The sequence below is a fragment of the Panthera leo genome, chromosome A1 (genome assembly GCF_018350215.1).
Source record: "Panthera leo isolate Ple1 chromosome A1, P.leo_Ple1_pat1.1, whole genome shotgun sequence".
NCBI lineage: Eukaryota > Metazoa > Chordata > Mammalia > Carnivora > Felidae > Panthera > Panthera leo.
The window spans coordinates 71758253-71774970 of NC_056679.1; the positions used below are offsets into that span (position 1 = coordinate 71758253).

At 39.1% G+C, this 16718-nt stretch overlaps 1 protein-coding gene across 4 annotated transcripts in view; it reads right to left on the reverse strand.

The window, feature by feature from the left end:
• NALCN (sodium leak channel, non-selective) overlaps window positions 1-16718 on the reverse strand; it is a 289974-nt gene that overhangs the window by 142834 nt on the left and 130422 nt on the right. For all 4 annotated transcript variants that reach the window (XM_042929986.1, XM_042930009.1, XM_042930002.1 and 1 more), the window contains one exon: window positions 14035-14226. In XM_042929986.1, the coding sequence (XP_042785920.1) occupies window positions 14035-14226 (192 nt within the window). The remainder of the gene's footprint in view (window positions 1-14034; window positions 14227-16718) is intronic.

Here is a 16718-nt window from a genome sequence, read left to right on the forward strand (position 1 = left end):
AATTAATTTTCTTCATAGAACAGACTGTCAAGTTTCTGGGAGTATTTATGCCCTATTTCTTAATTAGGGATTTTGCTAATGTCAGTCATATTAAATTTTCATGATGTAAATGATGCATTTCATTGGCAAATATGCGCTATAAAATTGCAGATGAAAGTTGACGTTCTACTTTTGGTGCAATAAAGATCTTGTAACATATACAGAAGAAAGAGTGCTCCTGAAAACACAGCTGTGTGTCCTGTTGTTAAACAAGCAGAGGATTTATTAAGAAAACTTCTGTAACTAAAGTACCATGGAGTCTACCTAGGAAATTTCAGTGTTTCCTGACTATCGGTTTGTAAAACAATGCTTAAGAACAAGGTTTTTCAGGGCAGCTAGGTGGCTCAGTTGGTTAAGCATCTGATGTCAGCTCAGGTCATGATCTCGCAGTTCATGAGTTCTAGCCCCATGTGAGCTTTGTGCTGACAGCTCAGTCTGGAGTCTGCTTTAGATTCTGTCTCTCTCTCTCTCTCTCTCTCTCTCTCTGCCCCTCCCCTGCTCACACTCTGTCCGTCTGTCTCTCTCTCTCTCTCTCTCAAGAATAAATAAACATTAAAAAAATTTATATATATAAAAGAACCAGATTTTTCTATTTGGCTTCAAACAGAAAGCAACTCTGGTCAGAAAAAGCTTAGAGGTTTGCATTAAAAAACCAACCAAACAAACAATAACCCTACATGTTAGAAATGGAGTGTGCCACTGTTTGGTCTCTTTGAATGGGATTTGATGCTCATCTTTCTTCACTAAGTCCACAAAAAATGAGCTAGCTTTACCGCAAATTATATTGTCTACTCTTCTATCACACACATAAATTTCTAATCTGATAGTGCTTATTTAGTTCTCTAATACCTTGAAAATAGATTTGATAGTTGTTTACAAATAAATATTTAATTGAAATGATTTGACGTTAATAAAGCTGATTTTACAAGTCATGAATTAAAATTAGTCTTATTATATGACTAAAATTAGTCTTGTAGAATTTTTTATTTCTCAGGTAAGAGTAGATATATAAAGGGAAGCATTATATTCTACCATTCTTTTCTGGGTGTATATATGTATTTGAAATAAAACTGAACTCAGTTACAAATATAGTTTCTATTATGCTTTTTTAATATTTTATCATCACAATTAGTGTCGCCCATGGCTTACCTCATAAGTTAGGCTGTAAAAATACAGTTTTGATAACTGTATGATATGCCACCACATTTAAAATTTATTTAGACTTTCCAGATGGTTAGACATTAAAGTTGTCTCAAAATTTTCACATTAAATAATGCCACAAAGAGCATTTTTTGAAGATCAGTCTTTGTATGCATCTCTGGTTATTTTCTTGGAGTAGATTTCTAGAAATGCAACCATTAGATCAAAGAGTAAAAATGCTTTTTAGTGTCTTCATATATAATGAAAAACGGATTTCCAGAAAAGTTATACAAATGTTCACTGCCACACGCAATGTGTGAGAGGGCTTTCTGCCAGCAGTGCACATGACCATTAGCCAAAAAATAAAAATAACAAATAAATCTTGTCCATTCAACACTTTCTTCCTGACATGCATTATAAATTAAGGTTGTATCTTCATGTTTTCCTTTGATCTGAAAAATTATTTATAGTGGTTATTTTCGACTTGTTTGAAAAGTCAAGTGTGTTTTGCTTTTAGGCCTAGAAATTTCTTGATCATCAAGAAAGATGAAAGATGATATTTTCTTTTTGTTTTCTACATTTTCACACTTCACATTTCCTTGCTCTAACTCATCAGGAAGATATTTCGATACATAGTATGAGGAGACTCTGGTATCGCCCATATTGCTTGTTTGAGAACAATTTGTCTTGTAATTGTGATGCTTTCTTTGCCAAATGTTTTTTGATGCATGTTTGTCCGTTCATCTATACGTTAACCCTAAATCACATTCTATTATTGTCGCCTTGTACATTTCCTTGTTAGTTCTTATCAATTTTTGATGATGTTCCTTACTGCTTTTTTTTAAAGAACCTATAATGTGGGGGAAATACTTCCTTAATAGGTTGTTTTAGGGATCACATGAGATACATGTGGATATCTATGTGTGTATGTATGTATCTCTCTTTTTACCTATGAAAAGTTCTTGCTCTGAGGGCCTCACATGTAAAAAGTCTCATATATAGTAATTATTATTATTGATAATAATGATCCCTGGGGAAACATCTTTCTTGACTTAGTTAGGAATAATTATGCTTCTCTACAAAAATAGTTCATTTTCATCTCATAATCATCTTTCATCTATCTAAGTCTACTTTTGCTAGAAAAACTGGAGTCACACTTGTGCCTGAACTCCAGCAGATATGGATGTCCTCATGGTGCACTTTTGTGATTTGAATTTTGTTTTTGCATTCATTGTAATTTCAATTTTGTTTTCCCTTTAGATTAAATCTCTTAAATTTTGATTAAATTGGATAAGGATTATAGCAGGTCAAATAAAAAGGTCTTCCTCAAAAGAGTGCCCTTCTGGGACTCAGGCTTGGACTCTAAGGATGTTTTACTCAAGGAATAGTTCTGGTAACTGCAGTTCAGTGGACCAGTGATGGTAATACACAACAGGAAAAGACAGCTGTCTGTGCGTGATTCATACTGCATTAAAACTGCCCTTTAAAAAGAAGCGCACCAGATATAATTTTATCATTATGCCAATGATGAATCGCCACACAAAGAAATTCAGCTAGAAGCAAACACAAACAAACAAAAAAATCCCAACAACAACAACAAAAACAAAGAAACTCAAAAACCAAAAAACAAGCCCTCTGATTTTATAGCAGGAAGAAAATAAAATTAATTTAAAAACTTTTTTGGGGGGGAGATGGTGACATTAAGCTATATCACTAAATTACTTTGGATTTTAAAACAAGGTGCTAGTTTCTATCACAGCACCAGGTCCAGACATGGATGAAGGCCTTGGATGGCCTAAAGCCTTTGATGGGACCAACTTTAAGAGACTGTAGAAGATTTGACACAGTAATGGCCACACAGAAAAAATGAAACTTACCTCCCTTCCTGCCCTGATGCTGCTGCAATTCCTCAATCATAAATTTTTGTCTTTGGTCAATAAAAACGAATTTTGTTCAGTGAAAATACCTCCTCAGAGAAATAACATTTCTTCCAGTGTAACTAACCTTCCTTAAAATAGCTCATCTGCTCTTCTCCAGGAAGAAAATAAGAAAGAGTGAAATCAACAGCTTCCCTCTGTCACGATCCCAACCTCTGAAAACACCCTGTTGTCTGGCTCCAGACCAACACTGCAGTTCCTTTTTCATCCATCCCTCCATGCCAGTGATTCTCCATGTCTCTGATTTACTCATTCTGTCTTCCTGAAATGGGATATTCTCATCTAATGCCGTTGCCCAAATTCTGATCTGTGGAAACCACATGCACCCCTGAAGACCACTCTTCAGAAAGCTTTGGAAGCAGACCCTTCCTCTTATTAAAACAAGTGATTTTTGGAAGCTCTGTGCTTAGCACATAGTAGGCTCCCAGAATTTTAAAATATTCTCCAAATAATCTTTGATGTCATATTTCACCTTTTGGCTTATTTGAGTTCTTTCTTATGTGTCTACTATGGGATAAGTTGACTTCTTCCTTACGCTCTTGACTATGTTACAAGTTAAAGAGGGCAGTTGGTATGTTTGTTCATGTGTGTATGCCTCATGGTTCCATCACATAGAGGATGTGGGCTAAATTACAAACAGCAACAAAACACATACACAATTTAGTTAGTCTTCATTGTGAATGGATGTAACTGGTATTTTGTGGAAAATGGATTTCAATGGTGTAGCAGATTAGGGGGGCACAAAATGAGATTGTGAGAATCAATAACTAAATTGCAACCGAATGCAAACAAATATGAGGCTTCAGATGGTGGCCAAGCCTCAGGGTGTATCTGTAGAAAAAAAAAAGAAACCTGTCCATCTGAAAGATAGTCACTGGAGTGGGTTTTTTTTAATTCTCAAAAATATATTAGTGAACCTTGGGGCGCCTGGGTGGCGCAGTCGGTTAAGCGTCCGACTTCAGCCAGGTCACGATCTCACGGTCCGTGAGTTCGAGTCCCGCGTCAGGCTCTGGGCTGATGGCTCAGAGCCTGGAGCCTGTTTCCGATTCTGTGTCTCCCTCTCTCTCTGTCCCTCCCCCGTTCATGCTCTGTCTCTCTCTGTCCCAAGAATAAATAAACGTTGAAAAAAAAAAAATTAAAAAAATATATTAGTGAACCTTAGTATCTGATCATATATGGAAAAAAAACTGATTAGCCCTCCCTCCCCAAATTCTGTATAAAATGCAACAAGCATCCTTTTAAAGCCCTACTTAAGATCCCAAGACAATAATTGAAACCTTAGGACCAAAAACTAATATGCAGCTTGGGTCAAAAAAAGACAATCTTAGGGGATTTACAGTCTGTGGCAGACTTAGGTTTTTCATGTACTGTCAGGCATAAGGGGCAAAGTCAAAGGCCCTGGAAAGATGGAGGTTGCTAACTGAGATCCTTGAATAAGGCTGGATATTCACTGGACTTCACCAGAGATTGAAAAAAAAAAAAAAAAAAAAAAAATTCCATCACAAAAGGAGATGATGGAAAGGAGCTTGTGTGTCTTGACCAGGGTGCACACATGTGGAATCCTATTACGGCACAGCCAGCACAGCAGAACCATGGGGAATGGATAGACTAGTCAATAAATGGTACTGTGACAATGGGTTATCCAATGGAAATAAAATAAGATTGCTCCCTATCTCACAGCAACCACAAAAATCAATTCAGGTTAAATGAAGAGCTAAATGTTGAAAGTAACACACAGCCTGACAAGACCAAGTATGGCTGAGTTGTGAAGCAGAGAACATTCCTATGTCCTGCTGATAGCATATACACTGGGGAAATTGCGTTGGAATGCAACGCAAGTTTATCAATACCTGCTGAAGTTGGAGGTATCTTTATTCTAAGACTCAGCAATTCTATTCCTAGCTACATACCCCCCCCCCCAAAATGTTCACATGTGCACAAGCTAATTTGCAATGTTCAGAGCAGCATTATTTGGAATTATAAAATATTAGAAACAAACACCCAAAACCTGCATGCATTCGTTTCCTATTTCTGTGTTACAAATCATTACAAACTTAGCACCTTAAAACAATATTTATCTCTTATTTGTAGTTTCTGTAGGTTAGAGATGTGGGCACAGTATAACTGGGTTCTCTGCTCAGGATCTCAGAGGCTGAAATAAAAGTGTGGGCTGGGCCGTGGTCTCATTTGGAGCCTCATTCAGATTGTTACCAGAATTCAGTTCCTATGGCTGTAGGACTGAGGATCCTGTCTTCTTGAAGCACACAGTCCCTAAAGGCCACCCACAGGTCCTAACCACATGACCCTTTAACATGACAACTTATTTCTTCAAAGCCAACAAGAGACTCTTGCTTCAAATGCCTCTTCAGCAGAGCCCAGTCCCTCTGAATGGGTCAGGCACACCCAAGATAATCTCTTTTTTGATGGATTCCAAATTAACTGATTAGTAGCCTATTCACAGATGTGAAATTCCATCCTATTTGTGAGTCCTGCCCAAACCCATGAGGAATTCACTTACCATGCAGGAGAATGGGAAAATAAATTGTCAAGTGTTTATATAAATCGTGCATTATAAATATAATGCAATATATAGTTGCATATTATACTGCAAGGAAAATAAATTTTAAAAAATTACATGTACTCATCGGTAAATCTCACAAACATAGCAAAAAAGCAATTAGCAGAAGAAACAGTATAATATGAGAGCATATAAGGCAGGTTTAAATTATGCAAAAAGATACGTGATTTTCAGTTGATGCTTCTTTATGCATTAAAGCATAAAGGAATGCACTAAAAGCCTAAACACAAAATTCAGAAAAGTGTTTCTCTATGAGAAGAAGGGAGTGATGAAGAAGAGGCATTCAGGGCCTTCAGATGTGCTCTAATGTGCTTGTCAAGCTGTGTATGGCTACAGAAGAATACATTTTATTATTCTTTGCATGTCTGAAACATTTCATGAGAAAATAAATTAATAAAGTCTGAACTAATAATTCTACTTTTGAAGATAAAATGTATCTTGACTTGAGGCACCTGGGTGGTTCAGTCAGTTAAGTGTCCGACTCTTGGTTGCAGCTCAGGTCATGATTTCATGCTTGGTGAGATCAAACCCCATGTCAGACTCCACGCTGTCAATATGGGGCCTGCTTCAGATTCTCTCTCTCCCTGTCTCTCTTTGCCCCTCCTCTGCACACTTGTGCTCTCTCTCTCTTTCTCTCAGATAAATAAACTGTATATATATGTATATATATATATATACACATACACATATATACACATGTGTATACATATATATGTGTATATACATATACGTATATATGTGTATGTGTGTGTGTATATATATATATATATATATATATATATACACATATATACCTTGACTTTATTAGAAATGTAATCAGACTCTCTTAACTACATCTGGCAAAAAATGCAAAAAAATTAAGGAGCAAGTTGTTTCTTTACATTTCTCAGTAATTCTTTCAGTACAGTTAAAAGCCATTTTGGTGGCGAGAGAGGGAAATTAATTTGTAATTAAGTGTTTTATCTCATTTACTGCTTATATTGTATAACTGCATTGGATATGGTTTTATAAGTGAAAACTCAACAGAGCAAGTCATTTGCATTTAGAGAATGCAAATTAAGAAAACATACGAAATACGTAATATTAAAATACAAGTACCTGCTCTCATGGAGGGTAGTTTATTGCTTCTGAATAAAAACTCCCCATTGGAAGAACTGAGGAACAAATGAGGCCCATGGATTATGACTTTAGTGGGAGTTTACAAGGAATAAAGATATTGAGTTGGTGAAAGATGTACAGTGGATATTTACTGCATGTGTTTTAGTAACTTAGAGGCAACTTGTTTTGTACAATAAGTGGAGAGATAAACTGAACAAAGCCTTAGTGAAACTGTGCGCATAAGCTTTTGTCAGGCAGCTATGGGAAACACACAATTTGTTTTTGTTTTTGTTGAAGAAAGACTGGTGGCTCTTTCCTGTGCCAACCGGTGGTCCTTAGGACCTGCACAGGCTGTTCCATCATGAAAGGTTAATCTAATTGTCCTCCTTCTAACATAAGCTATTAGTCCCAACAATAGTCCAGAACTACAGGATCCTGCCTCACAGCAGGACTTGATCTTCCTTGGGAATTCTACTTAGCAGTGAAGTGTCTGTTTGGTCCAAATTAGAAGAGAAAGTTATTGGTTGAGATGACAAAATGGTTTTATTAAATTCTATCAATATATCTTCCTCCCCCCCACCCCCTCCATTAACAAATGTCAAGCTTCTCTTCTCCATCTCATGGGACTGTATGCTGAGGCTCCACTGGTTGTTTCTGCCCTGACCCTCCCAATGACTTGGATCCCAAGGCATTGGCATCAGCATCATGGTACATGCTTTGGGAGAAGAGAGCACGGTGCTGCCACCCTCAAGATACTTGAGGTCTAGCAGAGGCAACAGGAGCTTGCATAAATATTGATGGTGTGTCACAGAAAGTGACGACTGCCATAAACAGAGGGGGAGCAGGAATCCACTCTGTGCCAGGCCTTGTGCTGGCTTCTCTGCTGGTACTATTTGGACATGTTGGGAAGGAGCTGAAGCCCAGGTGCTTCAGGCGAGAGAAATTAAACACCAGTCCTTCTCCTACCACGTGTCTATTTACATGCCCACAGGGTATATCAAAGCTTTAGAGATGAGAGATGTGAGAGAGAAACCTTGTCCAAACTCTGGGTCTGACCGCTGTAGTGGTTTTGTGGTGTTTCTCCAATAGCCATCTCTTCCCACATGACTCATCTAAGCCAATCCTGTTGGCTCAGCCATCTTGTGAATGATTTGTTTAGGAACAACCAAGTTACCCAATCCTGCCAATGAACAGTGACAGCAAGTATGCTGGGGGAAGTAGAAAATGGTACCAGGAAAAAGCGTCCTTGCTCCTTGAAGATGACCCTCTTCTTCCTCAAGATTTTATCACAAATTCTGGAAATATTGCATCCATTTTGCTAACACACGAAGACAACACATGGAGAAAATAACTGCAGTAGTTTTCTTGGGCTGCTGTAACAAAGTACCAAAAACTAAGTGTCTTAAAGCGAAGGAATTTATTATCTCACAGCTCAGCAGTCTGAAATCAATGTGTTGGCAGGACTATCCTCCCTCTTAAGGATTCTCCCAACGTTTTCTAGCTTCAGGTGTTTTCCAGAAATCCTTGGAGGTCCTTGGTTTATAGATGCCACTCCAGTCACAGGGCTGTCTTCTCCACATGTGTTTTCATATCATTTCCCCTCTGTGTGTGTCTGTGTCTGTGTCCAAATCTCTTCTTTTTATAGAATGAATATCAGTCATATTGGATTAGGGCCCAATCAGTCATATTGGATTAGGGCTCATGTTAACTTAATCACCTCTATTTCCAAATAAGGTAATATTTTGGGTTACTTAAACATATATTTTTGGGGCACATAATTCAGCCCACAACAGAATTTCAATGAAAGATTCAGAGTCTTGGCTTTCTGGTTTACCTAATCTCAAGTTTTGTGAGAAATTTCCTAATTGTTCAAGTTGATTGGGGTCAAGATTTCTGCTACTTCCTGCCAAAGCATTCTGATAGAATTATGCAGACATTTCAGATGGGATAAGGGTTAGGGAGATGGAGAGTAAAGGGGTTCCCAGAGGAAGGGGACAGCAGTGGAAGAAAGAATCTGGGATGTTGAGCCTGATACAGTGTGGAAGGATCATAGAAGTTTTCTTTGGTCTAGCATTGTTATTCATTCCTCTGTGAAAACCTATTCACTGGGAAGTGTTGTGCTAAGCATGGAGGGTTTAATGAGCAAGATAGATGCCCTCTCTGCCTTTGGAAGATGTGATGGGGGAAATCCTGAAATATGAGCCTAAATAGGTAACTGGGGATAGAGAAGAGAAGATACTGAAAACTCTAGCAAAATGTGTGGTATCGTGAGGGAAAGGAAGACCTTGAAACATTTTAAACAGGAGAGTTCCAGGAGACAGTTTAAGTTTTGCTACAAATGGAGAGGGGTCGAGAAGTGGCCAACTGAGGCAGAGACCCATTAGGGAACTTGTGGAATAACACAAGTGAAAATCCTTTAGGACCTCTCTGCCTTCAAGTGTTTCAGGAAGTAGCTGGGGTCCTTCAGTGTGGCTGGAGCTCTGTCAGAGGGTCAATGCAGTGGGCAATCACTTTGTATGCCCAGGCTGCTGTTTTAGGAATTCACATGTTCCTGTCAGGTCCTCTTAGAGGGTTTCACAGTGGGCTGCTGGGCCCAAGATACAAATCCAATCAAACAGTGTTTAATTTCATATCCAGTCCTATTTCCTTAGAGAGAATATGCCACCCAGATGTCTGGGTCAAAATCTGGTTCACGAAAGAGCCACAGAAAAGCTCTTTTCCAGGCACAAAGACTGAGGCTGCTTTGCCAAGTCAGGCTGGCTCTGCCTCTGCCTCTGTTGGATTCCTTCAAGATGGGTGTTCTCCCAGCATCTCTCATGGGCGCACATAGTTTATTCTGCATTCCATAGCTCTAAGTACGTATAAGAAAAATCACATGATGCATCCCAAAGTAAAACAGGAACTTGAAGACTCAGCACTTGTTTTTATTTTTACTTGACTCCCACCATCTCGGAGGCTGGTGCCTGCTAACCATATCTTGTGCACTTTGGCTAACACCATAATTAACCAACCTACCACAACACCCAACCCGTGGATAATGAGGGAGATGCTCTATAAGAAGGGAAGGGAGTAAGACCCATGGAGGAGTGTCTGAACAGAAATCTACCATCGACTATCATGTGTTTTTAACCATCTTTTCTGATGATTTCCTGTCAGGCAAGTAGCACCAACGGACGATGCTTTATGTGACTGGGAATGATAATGACTACTTTTTGTAGCTGCAATGTTTTCAACATTTCTTGCAAAATTTGATTATTTTTCAGGGATTTAATGCATAATGCGTTCATGTGCGAGGAAAATTCTACTCCTAGTCATTTCACACATTTAGGCTGTCAACCCCGTCAGCTGCGGAATCACTGATTAGGGGGCCCCATAGCTGCCTGGCTGCTTTCATTAAGATGGTCAAAGTAATCAGGCAGAAAGGCACAATTGAGTAATTGGAGACCTGAAAACGTAATGCTACTTGATTACTATTATGGCTGGAAAATAGAGCAAATCCCAAGGGGCTAAGTCGGGTGGCTCTGAAGCAGCCTGATCTTTTATACAGAATCTAATATACCGACTTCAAATATATTGTATTATATAGAATATAACATTTAAAAATGTTTCTAAGAGTTGGATTTTGTATATTTTGTATGTATGGTATATTATTAAATCCACATAATGGTATGAGGAAAATGCTATTGTTACCTACATTTTAGATGTGAAAAAATAAAAGCTTAATGACTAATTTGTCTAGTATCATATAGCTAAGAAGTGAGGGAGCAGTGATAAGAAATCAGATCTGTATGACAAGAAGTGCAAACTCTTATCTGCGATGCCTCCTTATTATATTAAAAAATTCTTGAAAATACCTAAAATTTCTCTTTCTTTTTTTCTTCTTCTTCTTCTTTTTTTTTTTTTTTGGTAGCTCATTTAGTGGCAGAAAGTCAATCTGACCTAAGACTTATTTATTGTCCTTATTTATTCTTCTTTGCCCAAAGGCTGATGTTTTGCTAAAGAAACATTTGTGTATTGATTACAGAGTGCTGACTCAAACAAATTAAACCAGGAAGGGAGTGATATCACCCTTGTACAAATATCTAGAATATTCTGAACTCCAAAAGCCATCTGACTCCAAGAGGCTTTGGCTAAGAAATATAAAATCGGTGATGTGAGATTAGAGGAGACAGTAAAAGATGAAGATAAGATTTGAAGTTAAGAGAAGATTGTGTACATAAAGAAGGGGACTGGGGGTGGTTTTCTTTTTAGGATCCCCTGTTCCTAGAACAATGGCTGGCTCTAAGTGGGCCTTCAATACTGTGTGCTGAATTAACCTGGGCTCAGAGATGGACTGTGACAATGACAGTCTCAGTGTCATTCTGAATGATGGCGCTCTGCAATTTTCATTTCCCCAGTGACGGGGCACACAAAGAGAAGGTGGGCTTAGTGACATCACTGTCATCTTTGCTTGCATGCCCCCAACCCTGAAGAAGAGCTGAGCCTCTTGTTGAAGAGTCTGGCTCCAGGACAATAGCATCCTATGTGGCCCGACCCCAGGCACTGGAGAGGCTCTGCCCCACAAGCTCGCAGGGTGGGCTGCCATCCCCACACCACATTTGGTGCACAGTCTGTCTCTGGAGGGAGATTCAGGCAGAAACTCGGCACCCCCCACTCCAGGTGGCCATGCTCTTAGGAACAGCCACATTCCTAGCCTGGGTGCTTCTGTTCTGAGGGTCACATCAAGAGGCCTCGGCTGAGGCACTTTTCCCTATTCTTCCTGCCACAATACACTCACCCATCTGACACTCACCCGGTGCTGTTCAGTGTGGAAAACGGAATGCTGGGAGCCAGTGGCTTGTACTGTGGTAGTAGGAAAATAAAGACTGGCTGTGACTCTCAGTTTGGCTTGCTGTCCTACCTCACCACCTCCACGCAGGACGTGTCAACACTTGTCTAAGAGCAATCCTTGTGCCTATGCTCTGGATACCCTCTTCAAGAACCCTTTGCTATTGTCCTCTGTGTCTCCTACATCTTCAGCCTCACCTTCTACTTGCTTGTTCTCAACGAACATTTAAATACAACCACACTTTCATCCAACTTAACCCTTCCTTGGTCTTATGTCCTCCTCTTACCATTGGCCTTGCTTTCTCCTTTACTTTCTGGAACAAGAAAGGCTCACCGCAGACCTTTAGCATATTCTGTCCCCAAACCCAGGACACTGTGCTCCTCCACTTTGATTGTCTATGTACAGCTGTTCTTTAGTGACTGTTCCAAGAAGCCTACTTAGACGTTTCCATTCCTGGTTACAGATCTTAGTTCTGGGTTCTCAGAGCACCTCGTGCCTGCCTCTATCATGCTTTGCATTTACTTACTTGGCACGCCCTTCAACTGAGAATTTCCTGAAGACTGGGGATATAGTCGTGTTTCTGTCCTAAGATCACCAAAATTGTCTGGCTCTTTATACGCACTCAACAAATGCTTGGTGATGCATAACAAATTTAGCACGATATTAAAAAAAATAATAACCAGCCTATATAAGTCTACCATTTTGAGTACAGACACCTTTGCCTTCAAAGCTTAGTTTTTTAATGTTTATTTCATTTTTGAGGGAATGAGCATGAGCAGAGGATGGGCAGAGAGACAGGGGGACAGAGGATCTGAAGTGGGTTCTGTGCTGACAGCAGCGAGCCCAATGCAGGCTCGAACTTGCAAACCATGAGATGGTGACCTGAGCTGAAGTCTGACACTCAACCGACTGAGCCATACAGGTGTCCCACAAAGCTTATCTTAAAAAAATGAATTAGGGGCACCTGGGTGGCTCAGTTGGTTAAATGTCCGACTTCGGCTCAGGTCACGATCTCACCATTCGTGAGTTCGAGCCCTGCGTCGGGCTCTGTGCTGACAGCTCAGAGCCTGGAGCCTGCTTCAGATTCTGTGTCTCCCTCTCTCTCTGCCCCTCCCCCACTCATGCTCTGTCTCTCTCTGTCTCAAAAATAAATAAAACATTAAAAAATTTAAAAAAATGAATTATATACTGTTGTTACCCCAAGATTATTCTTCCCATATAAGTGGGTATTTCAGCTTATGGTGAAAAAATACGTATTTTTTTGTCTTGGTCATTACATTTTTTCATGTTTTTAATTCCACATGGAGTTAATTTCAGAATCCTTGGTTAGGGGTTGTATTTTCTACATGAATTCTGTTTATGATTGATTTTTGACTTCCTCTTTTAGCCTAAGTGAATTCCTGATGATAATGCAGAGGCATAAACTAGAGAATTTTCCAAAGACATTTCAAATCTGAAGAGTTTATGAATTTTCTTACATTGAAAATCAAAAACTTCCTTCTAGATTGTGCTTGACATTAAAATCTATGAACTGTAGGGGCACCTGGGTGGCTCAGTTGGTTAAGCGTCTGACTTTGGCTCAGGTCATGATCTCACAGTTCCTGGGTTTGAGCCCCGCATAGGGCTCTGTGCTGACAGACAGCTCAGAGGCTGGAGCCTGCTTCAGATTCTGTGTCTCCCTCTCTGTATGCCCCTCCCCGCTCTCACTCTGTGTGTGTGTGTGTGTGTGTGTGTGTGTGTGTGTGTGTGTGTCTGTGCGTGTGTGTCTCTCTCTCTCTCAAAAATAAATAATAAATATTAAAAAAATTAAAAAATAATATATGAACTGTGAAACAGATTTTGAAATGTCAACTTTCACAGACACAAAAAACAAATTTTATTTTAAGATTCTGCTAAGGGCACCTGGGTGGCTCAGTCAGTTAAGTGTCTTGACTCTTGGTTTCAGCTCAGGTCATGATCTCACAATTTCGTGAGTTTGAGCCCCATGTCAGGCTCTACACTGCTAGTGTGGAGCCTGCTTGGGATTCTCTCTTTCTCCTTCTCTCTGCCCCTCCCCACTTGTGCTCTCTGTCTCTCCCAAAATAAATTAATAAACTTAAAAAAAAATACTCTGCTATACTTTCATCTATAGGTACTAAGAACTCTAGCTTTCAACTGGACTGGTTTTAGCCTCTCATTTTATTAGACTATTTCCAGAATTTTACAATTGAGGTATAATCTAACAGTGTTGAAAACGGGCTCAAGTGCCTGCACCCTGCAAAAGAGACCATTTTAAATATTAAAACTGAATTATTCCAAGTTATCAAAATATGCCAGTATTTTTGATCCACTGTTAAAGGGATATTATTTTGATGTTAACCATTATTGCTAAAATGGGAATGATGGATTAAATTGACTGCAGTTTTTATCCTTACCCTTGGAAACGTTGTAAACCTGTCCAGTTCTTCAACAAAGCAGAACATCTGAAGACTAATTGCTGACATAACAATCAAGAGGCTGGCAGTAAATACGACCAAACTCCCAAGCTTTTTTCCAGGACCAAATATCTTGTACACAAAGTCTTCTAATGCAGGTGAAATCTTAATAAGTCGAACTACCCGAAGAACCTGTTGTGGGAGAGGAAAACATATGTACTTGATCATTTACTCACACTGAATCTTAAACAAGTTCACACTAAAACCTCATTTTTCACAGTACTTCATAAAATCACACTTTTCCATGTGAGTAGCTACAGACAAAAAGTAACACTACAATAACTAAGATCTTGGTGTATCTCAGTGCCTGCCTTTCTGCCTTTTAGCCAGAGCTCAATAAATCCTGAATGAATGAAGGAAAATGGTGGTAACAAAAGCTTTTTTTACATATAATGTGATAATTCAAAGTGCTATTACTCTTTCTTTCTTTCTTTCTTTCTTTCTTTCTTTCTTTCTTTCTTTTTCTTTCTTTTTTAGAGAAAGAGAGAGGGCATGCAAGCTGGGGAGGGGCAGAGAGAGAGAATCCCAAGCAGGCTCTGTGCTGTCAGCACAGAGCCCAACATGGGGCTTGATCTCACAAACTGTGAAATCATAACCTGAGATGAGATTAAGAGTCACATGCTTAATCGACTGAGCCACCCAGGCACCCCTCAAAGTGCTATTAACTAATACATATTGTTGAAATACAATTGATATTTTTCTCCTGTTCAAATGTAGATGAAAGGCTTAATCCAACATTAGCTATATGTCTCATAAAACAGAGCTTCCTATATATTATTGTACATATAGACTTTTTCTTTTAAGAATCTACTATCAAAGAGTCCTTACTTATGCCTGAGAGTGATACCATAATATCCATTCTATCCTCTCTTTAAATAATAGAACTATCAGAATTTTAGCCTAACAAGTGGCTAGCAAGGACTATAGACTACATTTTCCAGCCCCACTTATAGCTAGATGTGGCCAGTCGACTAAGTTCAGATGTAAGGAACATGAAAAGAAGCAATTTTTGCAACTTTTGGCACATTTAATTAAATAAACTTGCCCTGGATACTCTTTATGCTTCCCTCTGGCAGGGAAATTGAAATGAATGGAGTAGTCCCTTTGGACCAGAAATGGAAGCCTTGTATGGAAGCTAACAGATTCAATCCACCTCAATAGGCAGGCTTCCTGCATGACTGTGTGGAGCAGAGCCACCTACTTTCCCTGGACACCCACCAACTACTGGAGAGAAACAAACTTCTGTCTTATGTAAGACTTGCATTTTTAGATCTTTGTTATATCTAAATACACACACATATTTAGATGTTTTGCATATATATAAAGGCAACTCTCCATAGCTTACTGATTAATAAATTCACTTGCTCTTCACTTTAACAAATACTGATTAATTATTATGTGCCAAACATTGTGTTGGACAAATAAGATTCAATGTTTATAAATTACAGAGGGAGTATAATATAAAGGCAAAGCTCCTAAGGGCATATTTATAAGATTAAAAGTATAATTTAGTATGTAATTCAAGGTTGAAATATAAAACACGGAAAAGTAGCAATTTTTCATTAAGTCTGAGATGTCAACATTTTTATATGTGCCTCTGAAAAATAAAAAGTGCTTCCAATTAAAGAATGGCATACCACTGATTATAAGACAGATTCCAGATTTAGAGATAGGAAATAGGAAAACAGGAAAACTATGGTCTTGGCACAAATAAACTATGGTAAGTGGAAAGGTTGTCCAAGATGGTTCGATGAGAGCTTAAGGTGACTGTGAATGCTTTTTAGTAGCAGAAAATAAATACTCTTCAATAGAGTAAGAGCAGGAAATGCTTTTAAAACCTAGTTTTTAGGGGTGCCTGGGTGGCTCAGTTGGTTGAGTGTCTGACTTCGGCTTGGGTCATGATCTCACAGTTAGTGGGTTCAAGCCCAGTGTCAGGCTCTGTGCTGACAGCTCAGAGCCCGGAACCCACTTCGGATTCTGTATCTCACTCTCTCTTCACCTCCCCCGCTCATTCTCTCCTTCTCTTTCTCTCTCTCTCTCAAAAATAAACATTAAAAAAATTTTAACCTAGATTTAATTTTTACACATATAAAATAACATATGTTTGGATTTTTCCAGCATCCCTAGCTTCCTACTGTTCCTGATTTTCTTTTGACAAATCATTCCTGCTCCACTCCTGGTCCATGAGGACCAGAAGGGACTCTGTGATGCCCATGATCCAGGCCGGGAGGGAGTATTCACGATGACCTGAGTCATCCTCAAAACTTTTGTTGGACCTGTAAGAGGTGTGCCATTTTTCATTCCCAATTCACATTACTGTGAGCACCACAGAAATCTTGAGCTCTGGGAGCCATCTTTGCCACTACATGGAGCAAAGCTAGCTTAGGAATAACTGACACAGAAGAAAAGTGAGTGAGGAAATAGACTGAGCCCCTGTGATACCATTTTAGCTTCTGCATCATGCTATACTTGAAGACACTCTTACTTCCTTAGACTTTGAATTAACAGAATATATTGTGGTGAAATAATAGGAGTGTCTACAGAATCCAAATGTAGCCACATGACTAGTAAACTAAATGGACACACATGTAAAGAAGTTGAGAAAATGTATATTTTCTTCTTCC